The 17,404-nt window shown below is 33.5% G+C and overlaps 1 protein-coding gene across 1 annotated transcript; it reads left to right on the top strand.

Moving 5' to 3' along the window:
* Positions 1-7,101: 7,101 nt before the first annotated feature.
* Positions 7,102-7,960, top strand: LOC127792509 (stigma-specific STIG1-like protein 2). The gene has a single exon (XM_052323018.1). It carries the CDS (start codon positions 7,130-7,132, stop codon positions 7,589-7,591), a length of 462 nt encoding a protein of 153 aa, XP_052178978.1. The 5' UTR covers positions 7,102-7,129; the 3' UTR covers positions 7,592-7,960.
* Positions 7,961-17,404: the final 9,444 nt, after the last annotated feature.

Here is a 17,404-nt window from a genome sequence, read left to right as displayed (position 1 = left end):
AACCCGATGGCTCTATTGACAGGCTTAAAGCACGGTTAGTTGCTAAGGGTTTTCAACAAAGACCGGGGCTAGACTACACTCAAACGTTCAGTCCAGTCATCAAACCATCCACAGTTAGGCTGGTGCTTTCCCTCGCACTGCAGCATTGTTGGAAAATCCAACAGCTTGATGTCAACAACGCCTTTCTTCATGGTAATCTTGAAGAAGAAGTTTACATGCAACAACCCCCTGGATTCGTTCATCCAGAGTTCCCGCACCATGTTTATCGTCTCAAAAAGTCTATATATGGGCTCAAACAAGCTCTGCATGCTTGGTTTCATACCCTATGTCAGTTTATGTGCAGTTATGGTTTTAACAACTCCAAATCTGATTCCTCTCTTTTCATCCTCAGAAGAGGATCCATTATCCTCTATGCTTTAGTCTATGTTGACGACATCCTTGTTACTGGCAACACTCTCTCTGCTATTAATCAGTGCATTCATGCTCTGGCCCGTGCCTTCTCCATCAAAGACTTAGGTGACATTCATTTTTTTCTTGGCGTTGAGGTGGTGCCAACGTCTAAGGGATTGTTTCTCAACCAACACAAATATATCCGGGACCTCCTAGAAACGACCAAAATGCATGAAGCTAAGGAAGTTCTTACTTCTCTGTCTACAAGCCAACTTCTCATGCAACATGACAGCACTGCTGCGGTTGATCCCAAACATTTTCGAAGCATCATAGGCCGTCTTCAGTATCTTTCTATGACTCGTCCCGATATTGCCTTCTCCGTCAACAGGTTAGCACAGTTCATGCAAACTCCCAGCATCACCCATATGACAGCTTTGAAACGCCTACTCTGATACCTCAAAGCTACCATTTTCTATGGACTTTATCTCCAGCGACCAACTGGTTCTACACTTTATGCGTACAGTGACGCGGATTGGGCCGGGAACAAAGATGACTTCACCTCTACGTCCGCCCATTTGGTGTTCTATGGCAATAACTTAATCTCTTGGAAATCCTCTAAACAATGCGGCGTGGCACGTTCTTCCACTGAGGCGGAGTATCGCTCTCTTGCTAATACTTCTGCAGAAATTAGCTACATTCTCTTCTCCAAGAACTGGGTATATCTGTCCCGCATGTACCAGTGATTTTTTTCCACAACTTAAGTAGAACCTATCTCACGCACAATCCTTTCATGCATAGCAGAATGAAGCACATAAACATCGATGTTCACTTCTTGCGGGACCACATGCAACAAGGGTAGCTTAAAGTTCACCATGTCTCCACGGAAGATCAGTTAGCAGATTGTCTCACCAAGCCTCTATCCAAGCGACGTCATCTTCTGCTTCGTTCCAATATTGGCGTAGCTGACGGTACCCCAATCTTGCGGGGGCGTGTAATGGAACCTATTTGATTCAAACTTTAGATGCTCCAATTTGCTCCAATCCTCCAGGCTATTATCCTGGCCATTCGAACTTAGCTGAAGATAAGAATGGTTGTATTTTAAATTCAAACTTCCAATTGTACATTTGCTGATATATATTTACGTGTATCCTGTATATCATTGTGAGTGGAATTGAATCAAAACAAAAGCTGTTAGCTTTTCTATACTAGTTTTCAGTTACCACTTAGTATTCGGTGAATGGCTCTTAGTTATTGCGGATCTCATCCAATCAAAGACGATAACAGATGACTTTAGAGATTCCACAATTAACACGAGAACTTTTATGCTTTGCCCATGGTAAATATTTTCAAGTATTCAATCCCTTAATTATCCTACAATCTAGGCAATTACAAAGTCAAAATTGTGCTCTCATGCTTAGCAAATTCAATAGAAGACTCAATATTTCTCATGGGTAGATATTTAGACCCAACAAGTTTAATCTTTCTCCTTAACCCTTGTTCTATATATCTCAATGTCTAAGGTGTTCTTAGCCGTGTGACTATTATTGCAATCATGACCTCTCCATGAGAGTGCATCCATCTTCAACAACTTTTTTTTCTCAGCTTAAGGACCCTAAAGTTAAAGTGCATAGCTTTCTTCATAGGCTCCACGTTTCTCATATTGTTTCTTCCTTAGCCATTAAGTCTATAATTTGAAGTAGACAATCATGTCTTGCTAGGTCATTATCGATCCCATCTTTGGTGCTAAGCTAATTGTGTTTTCTTGTTGAAATAGGTACCTCAAGTGAAACTAATCGTGTTGTTGAACGTAAATGCAACCATAGCATTTTTTTCCTTTTTAATATTCTTTAGACACTCATTTGTGACACTTTTAATGAAACTTGTGCACTAATATATTGTATATTTGTATTAATATGACATAAAATACAATACATTAATAGACAAGTATCACAAAAATATCACAAATGAGTGTCAAAATAACATTTCCGTCCCTTTGGCTTTTCTTGTTTTTTTTTTTCTTCTATTGTTGAATTTTTTGAATTTGACGTCCCTAAAATTAATTATAAGTGCAATATTGCTAATTAGGTTGTCTTGTTTCAAAATTTTTACCAAATAAAAAAATAAGAAAAATACAATTACCCACTCTCCACCAATTTAAACATTTAAATAAAATTGTGACTATAAATTGTTGCTTGGGATGCATCAATTAAAATTTGTAGTGTGGGAGAGCTCCAATCACGACAAGACCAAGGGCAGAATGAGATTGTCTAGGAGAAATTTGAGAAAAAAGCCAAAGTCATTTGAGATAAGCTCAATCTATTGTTTGAGAGAACTAATGTTCGTTCGAGAAAAGGTGGTTTGAGAGAGTTTTTGTTGTCTGGGAGCTGTCTAGACTTGTTTAGGAGAATTGTGGACTTATCCAATAGAATGGCATTTAATGGACCATCTTTATTTTGGAAGGTACTACTAGTTGGCTTCTAGCTCCCCATGATTTGTCTAGGAGAACTTCAAGGTTGATCAGCTGTGAGTTGTCCTAGAGAAATTATTGAAGGGAAGAGCCGGCTCTATTATAAGGCAAGATAGGCGACTGTCTAAGGCCCTCAATTGTGAAAGGTCCCACTTTTTAAATTTTATAATTTTTATATATTTTTTATTTTTTATAATAAATACTTTATTAAAAATTTAAATTCAAAATTTTATTTTTTATATATTTTTTCTATGTTTGGTAACTTTGATTTTTTTTTTTACTTTAATTTTTATTTTTTTGGGTGTATAACATATATTGTTTTTTAGGTTTTTGTATTCTTGTGTGGATATTTTTTTGGATTTAATTTGTTGATTATTGTGTCATGATTATTGATTAACAGTTAATTCTAGCTTTATTTTTTTAATTTTTTTTTATTTTTGTTACTTTTCAACCAACATGTATCTCCAACCATTTTTATTTAACATAGATGATTTGAGATGGAGTCTAATATAAATTTATAATGCATTTTTCATGAGTCTAATGTAAATTTAAAAAAAATGGTTAGGTTATTTTTTAATATTTAATTAAATTACTCATCTAATAATTGTAATGATTGAATTAATGTAGATTTACCAAAAATATTTTTTTACCCATAATATGAATTTGATGTTGAATATAAATTTAGTAAAATTAAACGATGTTTTCAATTTTTATTTTAAAAAATTAATAAATAAAAATAAATAATGACATCAATTATTTAATTGATTGAAATAAAAAATTAATAAATTTTATAGTGGATTGAACTTCAACTTTTTTTTTTAAATTTAATGAAATAATGAAATTTTCTTAAAAAATATATATTATTTATTTTTTTATAAAAAAATTAATACTTTTAAAAAAAATCTCAATTCTTTTTTTCGCCTAAAACCCTAAAATTGGTTGGGCCGGCTCTCTTGAAGGGTGCTCTTTATGAGGGGTCCTCCGTTGTTCGAAGGGTTTGTTTTGGCTCAAGTCAATTATTCTATTGGTTGTGTTGGTTCCCGATACAAGTGAATCTGATTTTTGTCATTTTGTTAGGCTTTTTACTCAAATCCTACAAATAGCCTCAAATTATTGTTGTTCAAGCAATAATAGAATTTAATTATCCCAATTAATATTTAATTTTTGAATAATTTTGCAAGTCTCATTTTGTTTATAATTTTATTTAAAAAATTAAAAAAACTATTATTATTAGACATCACCTAGGAAGTGGGGATTTGCCACATTGAATCAGATTTGAGTGAAAATTAAAAAATAAAAATAAAAAATCCCTGACAATCAGCATCTGTAGTGGGACCAGGTTAGATTTTTTCCTGGGGCCATGTGTCAGTCAATAAAGCATGGCTAATTAATTCTTAAGAGTTAGTTAACTTCAGTTTCATGTTTCGATAATTAAAAATAATTATACTCACTTGTGCAGAGAATTAGAGAAGCCCCTTTTCAGCATTAATTTTGCTTGACAAGAACAAGTCACTTAACACGATGCTTACTCCCTCTCTCTTTTTGGCCTATTAATTAATTAATTGTGGGTTTCATTTAATTAATGGCCACGCCCTTTGCTTCATCCACCAGCATTGCCAAAACCCATTGGCCATAAGACACCACAAGCCGAAATTCTTGCACGTCAAATCTATCCTTTGACTTGTTTGTTGCAATAATTTTAATTTTTTAGGTAAATTTTACCGATCGATCTATGAAGTTTGTCTAATTAAATTGTGCTGATCACCTTTGTGTTTACTGATAGTGATTAAATTTTTTTTAAATTTCTAAAATACTCTCTTCAAAGGAAAAAAGCAAAATAATAAAAAAATTTCTAGTTGTGGCCGACGACCATCGTTGGCCACCACTATTAGGAACCTAGATTAGATTGGGTATTTTCGTTGTTTATTCAAGTATTTTAAACAAAACTTAAATTTGATCTGAGTTTCATTTAAAGGAAACCTAGCTAGATTTGATGATTTGAGGTTCGAAGCTTCAAATATGATAATTTAGTTCAAAAGAAAAGAAAGATATATATATATATATACTTACCAGCGATCAAGGACCATCATAGCTTCTACCCTAGATTAGTGAAGAATAGGAAAAACAAAGGGAGATGAGGAAGAGAGAAATTGACGAAACCCAAATTGATTTGGGTTTGTCTTCTAATCCACACAACAAGAGAGAGAGAGAGAGAGGAAGACTAATTAACTATGTCGGCAAAGGCAATTGTAATAACGACCATGGACGTCAATAGCAATGATGAAGATGAAGGCAATTTTCGTCTCTTCTATCTCATTCTCCTTCAAATCTGGAACCTAGTCGTGATAGTGGTGAAATGTGTGGTTTAAGGTAGCAGTTGACAGTGAAAGGCGTGATGAGAGATGGTGGTCGATAGTGAAAAGTTCAACGAAAATAGCAACAAGATGAGATCGAAAAGGGTAGCAAAGAGGAAAGAGAAAAAGAGCAGTGGTTTAAATAAAGGGGTAAAATCTGTCAAATTGATGCAGTTTTTAATAGCGAGGGAGGTCAGTATCATTTTTGAAAAAACATGGGCAGTCAATGCAATTAAGTCAAATTTTATGGGTGATTTGTGAAATTTTACCTTTTTTAAAGTTGGTAAAATTGATCTTATTATTACATCCAAGAAAAAAAATTGGCTATGAAAATATGGCATAAGAGTTTAGTTACGAACCCATTGATTATTGGTACACTACTCAAACTATCTTGATACTAGAACAAATCGATGCCAATTGAGGGTTAACAAATTAAATTAGGAATAACTACTCATAGGACCTTCTTCTGGCGTTGAACAATCTAATTTGAACTAATACACATAAATAACTATATTTTTCATCTATATGTCTACACAATTTTTCTTAAGTCAACAAAATATAAGAAAAATATGATAACGAATATGCAACTTTCTCCCAAGACATGATCTAATTAATCAGCCATTGTGTGATACTTTCATTTGGTCACTTTTAAACAAATAATGAATAAAGTAACTTAAGCATACACTTATCACATTATGTTTTCTACAAAACCAACTACCGAGTTTGTACCACATTTGCCTCTTTGAAAGAGTGCAGACCTTTTTAGGTCATTATCATCCCTGTTTAGGGACCTTGGAGTTCTTTGCGACTCCCTCTTATGGATATTTTTTCAAGCTTTGTGGGTTGTTGACATGCTTGGAAATCAAAGTTTTTGATGTTTGCCTAATGGTTGGATCTTGTGTTGTGCTACACAATTAGTATGCCCTATATTCCTATGATGAACTAAGCATATGATCTAGTCTCTTTTGTTAATTAGTTCAAAATGTTGGCCGCTTTGTTAGCATTTGGTTTTTGAAATGCCCTTAGCTAGACTACTCTCTTTAATGTTGACCTAGAAAAATGAAAAGAAAACAATTCGGAGTGGGTAGAGATATCTGTAATAATTACATTTTATGTTTTTATTCTCTTTATGTTTTGTTAATTATTCACATTGCTATAAACTCTAGAAATTTTTAAATACATTTAGTTTCATATAATTATTGATTTATAATGCTCTAATGCTCGATTAATATTACCTCATAATTGTGGCATATAAATAAAAACCCCTAATTCAATTGTTGGTCGATCACACCAAAATCACCAATAACTTATAAGATAATGTAATCAAATGAATATAACTAGATTTTTAAAAGTGTGCACGAATAGTTATGCAAGGTATTGAGCTTTGGCATGTTTTTCTTTTCTGTTCATACTAAATCGTTGTTAAGAGAGTTTATAACTTCTTTGCAAAACTACAAAATATAGACATTAAAGCCAATCACACAAACTTTTCAATGTTGAATTTTCTATAAATTTTTATGTATGATCTTATCGATAACTAGGTTGATCAAACTTGTTCTCCTATGTTAATGATCAAAAACTAGAAACTACCCTTTTTGGTGATGAAAAGGCAAGATACATACATATATGAAGAGAGAGAGAGAGAGAGAGAGAGAGAGAGAGAGAGAGAGAGAGACCTGCAACTAAGGCAAGGCAGCCATTGACAGTATTTTGTCATGAACTCAACCCTAAGAATTGGACCACACTCTTCGCAGCACATCCCAATACACCCCCCCCCCCCACCACCATACCCCCTTCTTTTCCGCGTCAACTCCCTCTCCATTATAAATAATCTCTCCCTCTCCATCTCCCTACCCCCCCCCCCCCCCCCCATCTCTCTCTCTCTCTCTCTCTCTCTCTGTAGCCAAATTAATTAACCATGAAGCCCATTACAGCAATCATCATGATAGCCATGGCCGCGGCCTCAATCGTCACTCTGGGCACAACATATTTCGGGCACGAAGAACGCGACCAGAAACCATCTCTGAATCACAGTATTGATCACTCTCTGGAGAAGACGCCGGCTTTGCCGGCGAAGAGGGTGAGCCGATTCCTGGTCGAGAATAAGAACCCCAGAGCCGCCGACCACTGCCACAAGGACCACGAGGTCTGCCATCTCCAAGACTACGGCTACAACTCCACCTGCTGCAACAACAAATGCGTCGACCTGGCCACCGACCACCACAATTGCGGCGCCTGCAAGAACAAGTGTCCCTTCCCCGAGGATTGCTGCCGGGGGCAGTGCGTGTACTTGCCCTACGACAAGCGCCACTGCGGCAGGTGTAATAACAGGTGCGAGAAGGGTTTGCTCTGCATTTATGGAATGTGCGACTACCCCTAGTGCAATCCATCGCTAGGGTTTGTCGAAAGGAAAAGGGAGAAGAACGATAAATACGTACTCTTACATGCATGTGAAAGTTGCATGCATGCACGTAGAAGTTATTTCATTTTCATCTCCTTTCTCTCTCTCTTAAAAAAAATTCTAATTTCGAAAAGGTGATGAGGTTTATAGATTGAATTATATATTCATATACCAAATAAAATGCCACATTGGTGGTTCACAGTTCTATGTTTAATTATATACATACATATATATACACACACAATTTACTGTTTGATTGCTATATATGAAAGAGACATCAATTCAAATAAATATGTATTAATAATAATTAAAATATTGTCCATTAGAGAGAGTTTATTTTGCAACTTAATTGCGACCATTTCCTTTTTTGTGTGTGTATTTGTGTAGTGGAAGGGAATTTGAATTTCTTTCCTGTTCTGAACATAAATTAGTAAACAAATAAATAAAATAAAATTGCATGCAGAGTTTGTTTTTTCATCCGTAATTGTCGTTTTATAATTTAGGATGGATATATTAATGAATAATTATATTGGGTCTTAAATCGAACCCATTTCAGGCTTTGCATTTTCTCGCACCATGTGTGTAAACCCTATTAATTCTATTCGACTATGATATTGAGTTTGATTTTGAATCAATGTCTGGGACCTATATATATTAAATGGCTAGAAAGGAAACTCAAAAACGATTAATTAACTTCGTGATTTGGTCATAACTTGGTTGTTTTATATATCTTTTGGAAGACTTGAAAAACACTATTCATAAACACTATTCTAGGTAACCAGGAACTAGCTAGCTATATGTAGCTAGGTTGTTTGATATGCAAGAAATTGAAAAGCCTTGCTAGCTTTCACACACTCACGCGCACACATATATATTAAGGTCAAATTGGGCCATGATTTTCCCAAGAATTTCGCATGAACTCACATGCATGCGTTACCCTCCAAAACAATCCATTAAGTTAGCTGGCTCCTCTATTACCAAGTGCAATTGGTTGAATTGATCAACTATTGGTTTGCTTCAAATGAAAAATTAAACAAAATTCCTATTTACAAAGGGGTTTGATAAAGCCAATTCCCCCGCTATAAGGACGATGGGGCTACCATAACGTAGATAGCTTACAATAAATATAAATTGGAATGGCTTCAAAGAAAGGCAAGGAGATAGCCCAAGAGGTTTTCAGTCTACTGTGCATATGTTATTGGATGTAAAATGTTAATTCAAAACAGAAAAATAGAACACACAATTAAAAAAATGTCAGAGAAATACAGGTTCCGCAGCCATTAAAATCTTCTTTTAGACGAACCATCGGTGGGTATAGATAGATTATTGAATCGACACAAGAAGATTCACCCAGCCATTAGAATCTTCCTTTAGATGAACTATATATTGGTGGGTATTGATAGATTATTGAATCGACACAGGAAGATTCATGTGTTCCATCTAAATGCTCTCCCTCCCTCTTCAATAATTGTACGTAAGTCTTCAATGGGGTAAAACTAAATTCTGAATGGGATTTGCTACCCCCAATAACTTACAAGTTCTTTACACCGTTTAATATCACATATAATTAAATATCAAGATAGATTTAAATTCAAAATATTTAATTAGATCACTTTAAATAAACTTTATCGATCTCATTATGTAATATCCCGCATCGAGCGATAAGAAGGACCGGAACAACTTATCCTAATGGGCCTACACAAACTTCCCAGGGGAATCACCCATCCTTGGATTACCTCAGGTCAGGCACGCTTAACTCTGGAGTTCTTTGCCTTGCATTCAGCTCAAAAGGTATCCAATTGGTGTTGTTTCCTTCCTTACTTATCTCGATATATACTACTCTTCTTTGGACTCCCGAGATATTACATTCTCCCCCCTTAAGCACATGACGTTCTCGTCATGCGACCTTACAACTGGTCCCAGACCTTTTTCCATTTGGAGGCTGTCATCCTAGAAGCCTATCAGGAGTCGCTCCTTGATTAGGTCTCGCGCCCCGGCGCCACTCCTCGCCCTCATTGAACCGCCTTCTCCAAGGGTCGACTCTGATACCACCTGTAACATCCTGCATCGAGCGATAAGAAGAATCGGAACAACTTACCCTGATAAGCCAACACGAACTTCCCAGAGGGGGTCACCCATTCTTGGATTACCCTAGGTCAAGCACGTTTAATCCTGAAGTTCTTTGCCTGCATTCAGTTCAAAATGTATCCGGGTGATATTATTTCCTTCCTTACTTATCCTCGATATATACTACTCTTCTTTGAGCTCCTAAGGTATTACACATTAACTCGTTTTTGACTGATTTGAATAATCAAGGATGGTTTCAAGCAACAAAGGGAGGAGCAAACCACCTGCTAAAAAGATCCATTGAGGTAGATCGAATCGAGCGAACAACAAAGATCTGTCAATATATATATATATATATATAAAGACAGTAAGTCGAACTCTTGGGATTGAAGGTTATTGCATTGAAAAAGCTAAGTGATTCAAACGTAGAGAAACTCTAAAGAATATTAATTTTGATATTTTTATATAAAAAAATTAATCTACTCTCTCGCCGAAACCTTAGAGTCTTGGCATCCTTGCCTTATTCTTCTCCTTCGGAGTTGGCATATCAAATGAGTTGAGTCTATCGTTTGACCCTATATAAACAAGTCAGGTAAGCTCCGCTCATTAGCCAAACCTAGGGTCTAGCTTGACCCGTGAACTTGCTTAGGGCTGAAGGATTTTTAAATTATTTTAAAAGTAATGTTATAAATATATATTTATTTAATTAATATACGAGATGTAGAAATATTTTTTAATATGTAAACTGTACTTTTGAAATAAAAACTAAAACATTAAAATTTAGAATTTAAAAGTTTGAAAATTGAGACTTTTAAGCTTTTAATATGGTTTCAAGTAATATAATTCCACTTTGAATACTATTCTTCTATATATTTGAAAGTTATAAAAAATACTTCATATTTCAAATTTGAACTCTGAAGGTTGTGTATGAAATATATATTTATTTATAAATTTAAAAAAATAAATGATTAATTATGACCTTTTGTATATGAGATATATATAATTTCTTTTTTTGTAAAAGGTATAAAATTGTGTATGAGATATAAATTATTTAAAATTTATTGATTGTCATTGTGAATTTGTAACATTATTTATATAGTTTTTAAAGTATTGGATTTCTTAAATTAAATATCAAAAATTCAAATTCAAAATTGCATTATTTATAATTTTACTATTTTTATAAAATCAGGTTTCAATCAGAGCAAACAGGTTGAGCCCATGAGCCGGCCTATGGACCCACAAGCCCAACTGAGTAAAGCCCTTACACAAGCCGTTGTCACGGGCCCAAAAATGCTGGGCTCTAATAGACCCATATAAATGGATGGGCTAAGTTGAGTCAGGCTAGGCAAGCCCATGAGCTACCCCACGTATTGGGCATAACTCCTTGTCCACGGCATGTCCATGGCAGAACCTCCATTCCTACATGCACCCCCTTCCCCCAACCCCACGGAGGCCTTTTGGGTCCTGGACTCAAAAGTTGTATTTTTTTATATATATTTTTTAGCCATAGTCACCCCCCCCCCTCCTATCTTTGCATGTTTTTATTAGTTTTCATATTACTCAAAAGAAAAAAATAGATATCATCTATTTCAAAATTAAAGAAATCTTAAACCCTAAACTTTTGGCATAAAAAAATAGCGCGTTATTATGTTGTCCTCGTCGAATAACATAATATTTGCTCAACGTGAGTAAATTAAGAGGGGGGGTGTGAGCCCTAGAGGGGATACACCCACAAGCCTGCATCGAGTAACAGGCAACAATATATTGTTACCCGCCAAGTAACATAATAGCACTTTAAAGAAGTAATTTTGAAAAAAACACAATTTAATTTAATTCCATATTGCCTTGGGCTAAGGAAGGGAATTTCAATTTGGTTCATTGATCTTAAATTCTTAATCCAAAAACTAAATTAATTATAATCAGACCCATATTTAAACTTGTAGTTGGACTAAAATTAGAAATTAATTCGATCCAATCACCTTGGTTCAGGTTAATTTTTGGGTTCAACGAACTCTTGAGCACATTTGGGATATATATGTCTTTTGGTTCATAATGGTTGCTTGGAGACTTGAAATCAACCAAATATGAAAAATTGAGAGAAGAAAGAAAAAAAAGAAAATTAATTAAAAAAATACTAAACTATTAAGTTTTATTTATCTTATATAGAGGGATGGTCGTCTTGTGCACGTGTAAATAAGAAATTAAAAAAAATAGATAAATGTTCATTTGATGAGCTTCGACAATAAGATTTCAATTTTTTTACCTAAAATTTAAATGTGAAAGTGTCTTAGTGAAGTGGGAAAATTATTTTTAAATTTATTTTAATTGTCTAGTTGATCTTGTTGGCATGGCTATTTTTAATTTCTATAAACAAAATAAATAAAAGGTATTTTGGGAATTCAATTTACTTAACAGAATTTCATAATACCAAAAGATTGTGTTTTTATATATTAGTTTGCATGGAAACTGAAGAATATAACATGAAATAAAAATGCGAAGACAGCATTTTTTGAAAAAGTAAAAAATAAAAATGTAAGGAAAACGTGTAAATAAGAAGAAATATATGGATTTTTTTGTAAATATAAATTTTAATATAAAAAATTATAAAAAAAATAATTATTCAATAAAATATAAAAATAAATCATATCTCTCATTTAACAAACATAAACATAAGTTATTTTTGTTGTCAACATAGTTGTCAGGAAAGTAGAGAAAAAATCGTTTCCGTCTTTATTGTATTTAAGTAAAGCTTCAAACGGTAGCATTTTGCGGAGGGGCAAGAGGGTCTTTTGGCAACCCTCATGGCTGCCCAAAATGGCAGCATTTTGGGCCCTGAGTGGAGGGCCAAAACGACAACCCCCTGTCGTTTCATTTGGCGTGTTTCACCTTGTCTTTTAGCCTGCATCTTCCCTGATCGTCGATGCTCTGCTGTGTCTTATATGATGTAATTCGCACTGCTTGTGTCCTCTTTATATCATCTACAGTCACCTCGAGATGTGGAATGCACAGCCTCCGATTATCAGCTTCATTTAGGGTTTGTTCTGCTCATTTCTCTAGTTTCATTCTCTCTGTATAGTTCTTACAATTGTTTTATTTCTCTCTAGGGTTTGTGCCTCTAACTTGTAGATTTGTGGATATGGGGCCGATTTAAGTTGAGAGTTGTTTTGTACAGTGAGATTTGAGAGTGAGTTTGTACATTAAGGCTGTAATCGATTTTATTTCGATAGTACAGTGAGCTTTCTTTGTCGGAGCTCAACGTGGACGTAGCCCTCTTTAACGGGTGAACTACGATAAAAAAAATTTGCATTCTCTCTTTGCTTTATTTCGTTTCTTGTTTATGTGCATTCTTACAATATTGAAGCCTTTGTGAATGTTGATTGGCTCTATTTCGTTTGTTGTTCTGAGTTTTTGGCTGAGAAGTGTCTCGACCCAACAGTCTTTAATTCGTTTCTGAAATAAAAACATATTTTTAATATTTTTTTAATATTATAAAATAATTTCAAAACATTTTTCAAAATACAAAAAATAGTTAAAAACGTGTTTCTTGATGTTTTGAGATAGAAAATGTTTCAAAAATGTCGAAACAATAACGTTTTGGTGTTTTCATGCATCAAATTTTTTATATTATAGAATAGATATATAATTTTCAATGTCATAATCAAGCTTTAACTTTCGGATATAACTTTTACTTGATTTTTGATCTAATAATAGCTGTATAAATTTGACTAATTAATAATTTTTTAATCATAACTATGTTATAAACTCAAAAAAGGTTCTTAATAAACTATTAAGCTAGAATAAAGTTAAAAGAGACTTTGCATACAAATTCTTAAATATGGATTAAAATTTTGTCAAAATTTGATATTATAATTATTATAGAAAAATTAAAAAAAAATTACTGAATATTTTGTACTTTTATAGTAGGTTAATGGGTTCAAAAAATTATTCAAATGTAATTAACACGACTCTAAAAATCATATATCAATAACACGTGAATCAAGGCATGCCTTAGGTCTACCAATGTGAAAGAAACCCCTAACGTCAAGTCAACTGCCACATTGGCCACCCAATTGGACCCTTACCATGGGTTTTGGGGTAAAAGCTGGAATGCGATTTTGTGCACGCTATTTAATGGAAGTAACTTTTCACCTTGTTAATTTGGGGGTAAAAAAATTATTTTGGGCATTTCTTTCCCCTCTCCCCAACCCATCCCGTCTCATTCCCTCTCACTTTCTTTTTCTTTTCTCTCCTCTCTACTCTTTCCTTACTCTGCTCGTTGCTTCGCCGCTGCCACTACATCCTTGTTGCCTCGCATCACCTCGTTACCTCATTGCTGTTGCTACATCCTCTCTATCTTATATCGCCTCACCATTGCATACTTCCTCTCCGAGACAATCTGTGAGATGAGGAGACAGTGAGAGAAAGGCGATGAAAGGGTTGTTGGAAAAGAAGAAAAGAGTGAGGAGATGAGAAAAAATGAAGGTTGCATGCAATGGTGACCAACGTGCGAGAAGCAACGAGATAAGCGAAGGAAGGAAGCGACGAGAGAATTGTTAGGGAAGAAGGAAGAGGAAAGAGGAGATGAAAAAAAAGAGGGGGTCAGTTCCCCCTTCCTCGACGATAAGACTAATAAGTGTAAAGTTACCCCATTAAATAGAGTGCACAAAATCGCACTCTAAAAGCTGAGGAATATAGTAATAATAGGAATAACTTTGTGTTCTCTTATAGATAATACCCAACTAATTCGATAATACAATAACTAAGTCAAATCATTTTCTTGTCAACTTTGCGATTATAATTATTTTAAAAAAATTAAAAAGTTAATTAGAAACTTTTTAATTCTTTGCTTTAATAGGGCTATGTCTTAGGTCATCCAATGAAGGGACCTCATGGTGGGTAAGGGATAAAAACTGGGGAAGATGGAGGTGACTACCTGATAGATCAGTACCTCACTAATTAGAGAATATCAATTTAGGGAATTATCTTGACCCTATTTATTCTTTTATTCTATTTATCTTAAGTTAATCTCTCCAAAAAAGTATATATAATTAAGAGAAATATAATTTGAAAAAAGTTTTAGTCATATATCGATTGTAAGAATTACTTTTTATTTATAAAGATTAAAATTGACAAGTTAAAAAGTATTCATATATTTCGGAATCATCTATTCCGAATTTCCATGTAAAAATATTGGACGTTTGTTAAAATATTCTTAAATCTGAGAGAAGTTCTCAGGGTACCCTAGAAAGGCTCTTGGGAGGATCCCCAAGGACAGAGATAGATTTGGGGAAAGGTTGAACTGAGCTTCAACCCGTGCCAACCTCAGCCTAAATCCATATAAATTATTATTATTATTTTTAGTTTTTGAATTGTCAGCCCTTATTTCTTTTAACCATTCCATGTTCCTCAAACCCCAATTTGAATATGTTATTCTAAACCAAGGCCATAATTTGGTCCAAATCAAAAAAAATTGAATTGACCCGATACTTAAATCCATCCATCAGTTCCTTTCCATTTTCTCTCTTTTCCTCGTTATATTGGTTTTCTTAATTTTCAATCTCTAAGTTCCAATTCTTAGATCCGTCTTGCCCGAGAAGGTCTCATAAAGGCAAGAACGTAGCCACATGAGGATCAATGGGGGCAACTGGCCCTAGTGGGCCAAAAAAATTTTGGGTTTTTAAATATTTTTAAAAAATAATATTTTATATTAATAAATTAAACACTCAAATAACTTTTTATAAGCTGCTTTTTAAAAAACATCCATAAATTTAAACTCCACCAAAAATAATACCTAACAAAACCTTAATCATATTTTAATACCATCGTAAAACTTTCTATATAATTTCTTTGCTAGTTTAGTATTTTAAAAATGTGAATATTTTGAATGTGATTTCTTAGAATAATAATTTGTCCATCTTACTCTTAGCAAAATAATTAGATTTGCTAAGATTTAGAAAGTTCCAATAAATATGTCTTTAAAAAAAGTATAAAGATAAAGATTTAGATATAAGATATATTAAAAATTAATTAAAATAAGCAAGTAAATAAAATTAATTAGAAATCATTTATCTCTCTCTAAGCAAGATGTTGAAGATGACAAGATAGACACAATTGATAGCCTAATGATAGGCAAAGATGACAATGGATTAGGGATGAGTCGCAATTAATTATTTAAAATTAAAATAAATATAAAAATTAAGATATAAGCATAAGAGTTGTTTAAATATTTATTAAAATAAATATGTAATTGAGAAATCTCAATTATCTATTAAAAATTAAAATAAATATAAAATGAAGATATAGACATAAAACTTATTTAAAAATTTATCAAAATAAATATGTAAATAGATAAATGAAAAACCTATTACCATCTTCAACAATAAGCTTAAAACAGAAAACAAGACTGAAAAAACTCAACAAATCAAAACTTGCTTGAAGATGTCAAGATAAACTCACAAAATATTCTTTGTCAGTGTCGAGAAAAGGTTAGTAAGCACATAAAATCAAATCATAAAATATTTTGTAAATGAGAAAGATTAGGAGTAAAAAATCCAATTAGAAATCAAGACGATTTCTAAAAAATCATCTCAAAATCATACATTTCTACATAAAAAATCAAGACAATTTATTCCAACTTGTAAAAAAATTTTGTATTTTAATGTTATCATTAATACCTTATTTTTTAAATTAAATTTTTTGTATTTAACTTCACCCTCACTAAATTAAAATTTTGGCTCCACCCCTCCATACGAGTACGTAACAGTGGTTTCTAGAAAAGTCCCTCAAAGACTATTCTATCAAGAAGGTCAGCTGACTCTTTTTTTTTTTTTTTGCATTTCTTTCTCTTAAACCTATTTTTTTGGTTAACGCATAATCACAAACGTCCCTATTATTCGACCCCACGATATCAACAAGAGATGTAAATTAGAGGACTCAACGACTAGTTCGATCCCTAGTCCCGCCGCAAATGTGAGGATGACAAGTGATTTTTAACTTTTAAAATCACTTTGATTGCTGAGTTTCTCCCTCGAGCAGGGTCGAACATTAAATTTAGAGGCTCAAAGAGCAACACCCCAAAATATACTTTCTTTGCCAGCGAAGCTATGCTCTGGGAGCAAAACCTATCTTAGTCTTGCCTTTACTTTTTTTGGACACAAAGTAAAAATAATCTATATTAATATTTTATATTATATATTATATCAATCTGAAGATATAAAATATCAAACTTAAGCTTTAAAATAGCATTTCTAATAAATAAAGAATCGGGCAGTTTGTTTATTGATATCTTTCTGGTGCTTTAAACGAGAATTGGCCATCTCCAAACAGTTGCTAAATTGCGCCGTCGTCAGTACCGCAAGGCGCACGTTTCGGCCAACCACGCGTGAAAAATGCATAAATGCAAGCAACCTAACGAGGGCATTTTTATAATTTTAGCACCGCGGCCACTTAAAATTAGAATCATTGAATTGGTTGAATCAAATGAGTCTGGCCTTCGAGTGAACTGAATAAGAACAAGACCTGTCCAATTAGCATATAAGAACGTGTGTCATGGAAGCCTTTGAATACAGTACAAACAAAATAACTCTACCATTTAAAAAAATTTCCAAGAATTATACAAAAAGAATAAATATTATTCATAAAAATTTTAATTTTAATAGATTTCGAAATACCATGAATACTTATCACAAATTTTCACGTTATTCTATAAATAGATGAGTCTTCGTT

This window comes from Diospyros lotus, chromosome 15 (assembly GCF_014633365.1).
Source record: "Diospyros lotus cultivar Yz01 chromosome 15, ASM1463336v1, whole genome shotgun sequence".
NCBI lineage: Eukaryota > Viridiplantae > Streptophyta > Magnoliopsida > Ericales > Ebenaceae > Diospyros > Diospyros lotus.
This window is presented reverse-complemented; position numbering and strand designations above follow the sequence as displayed.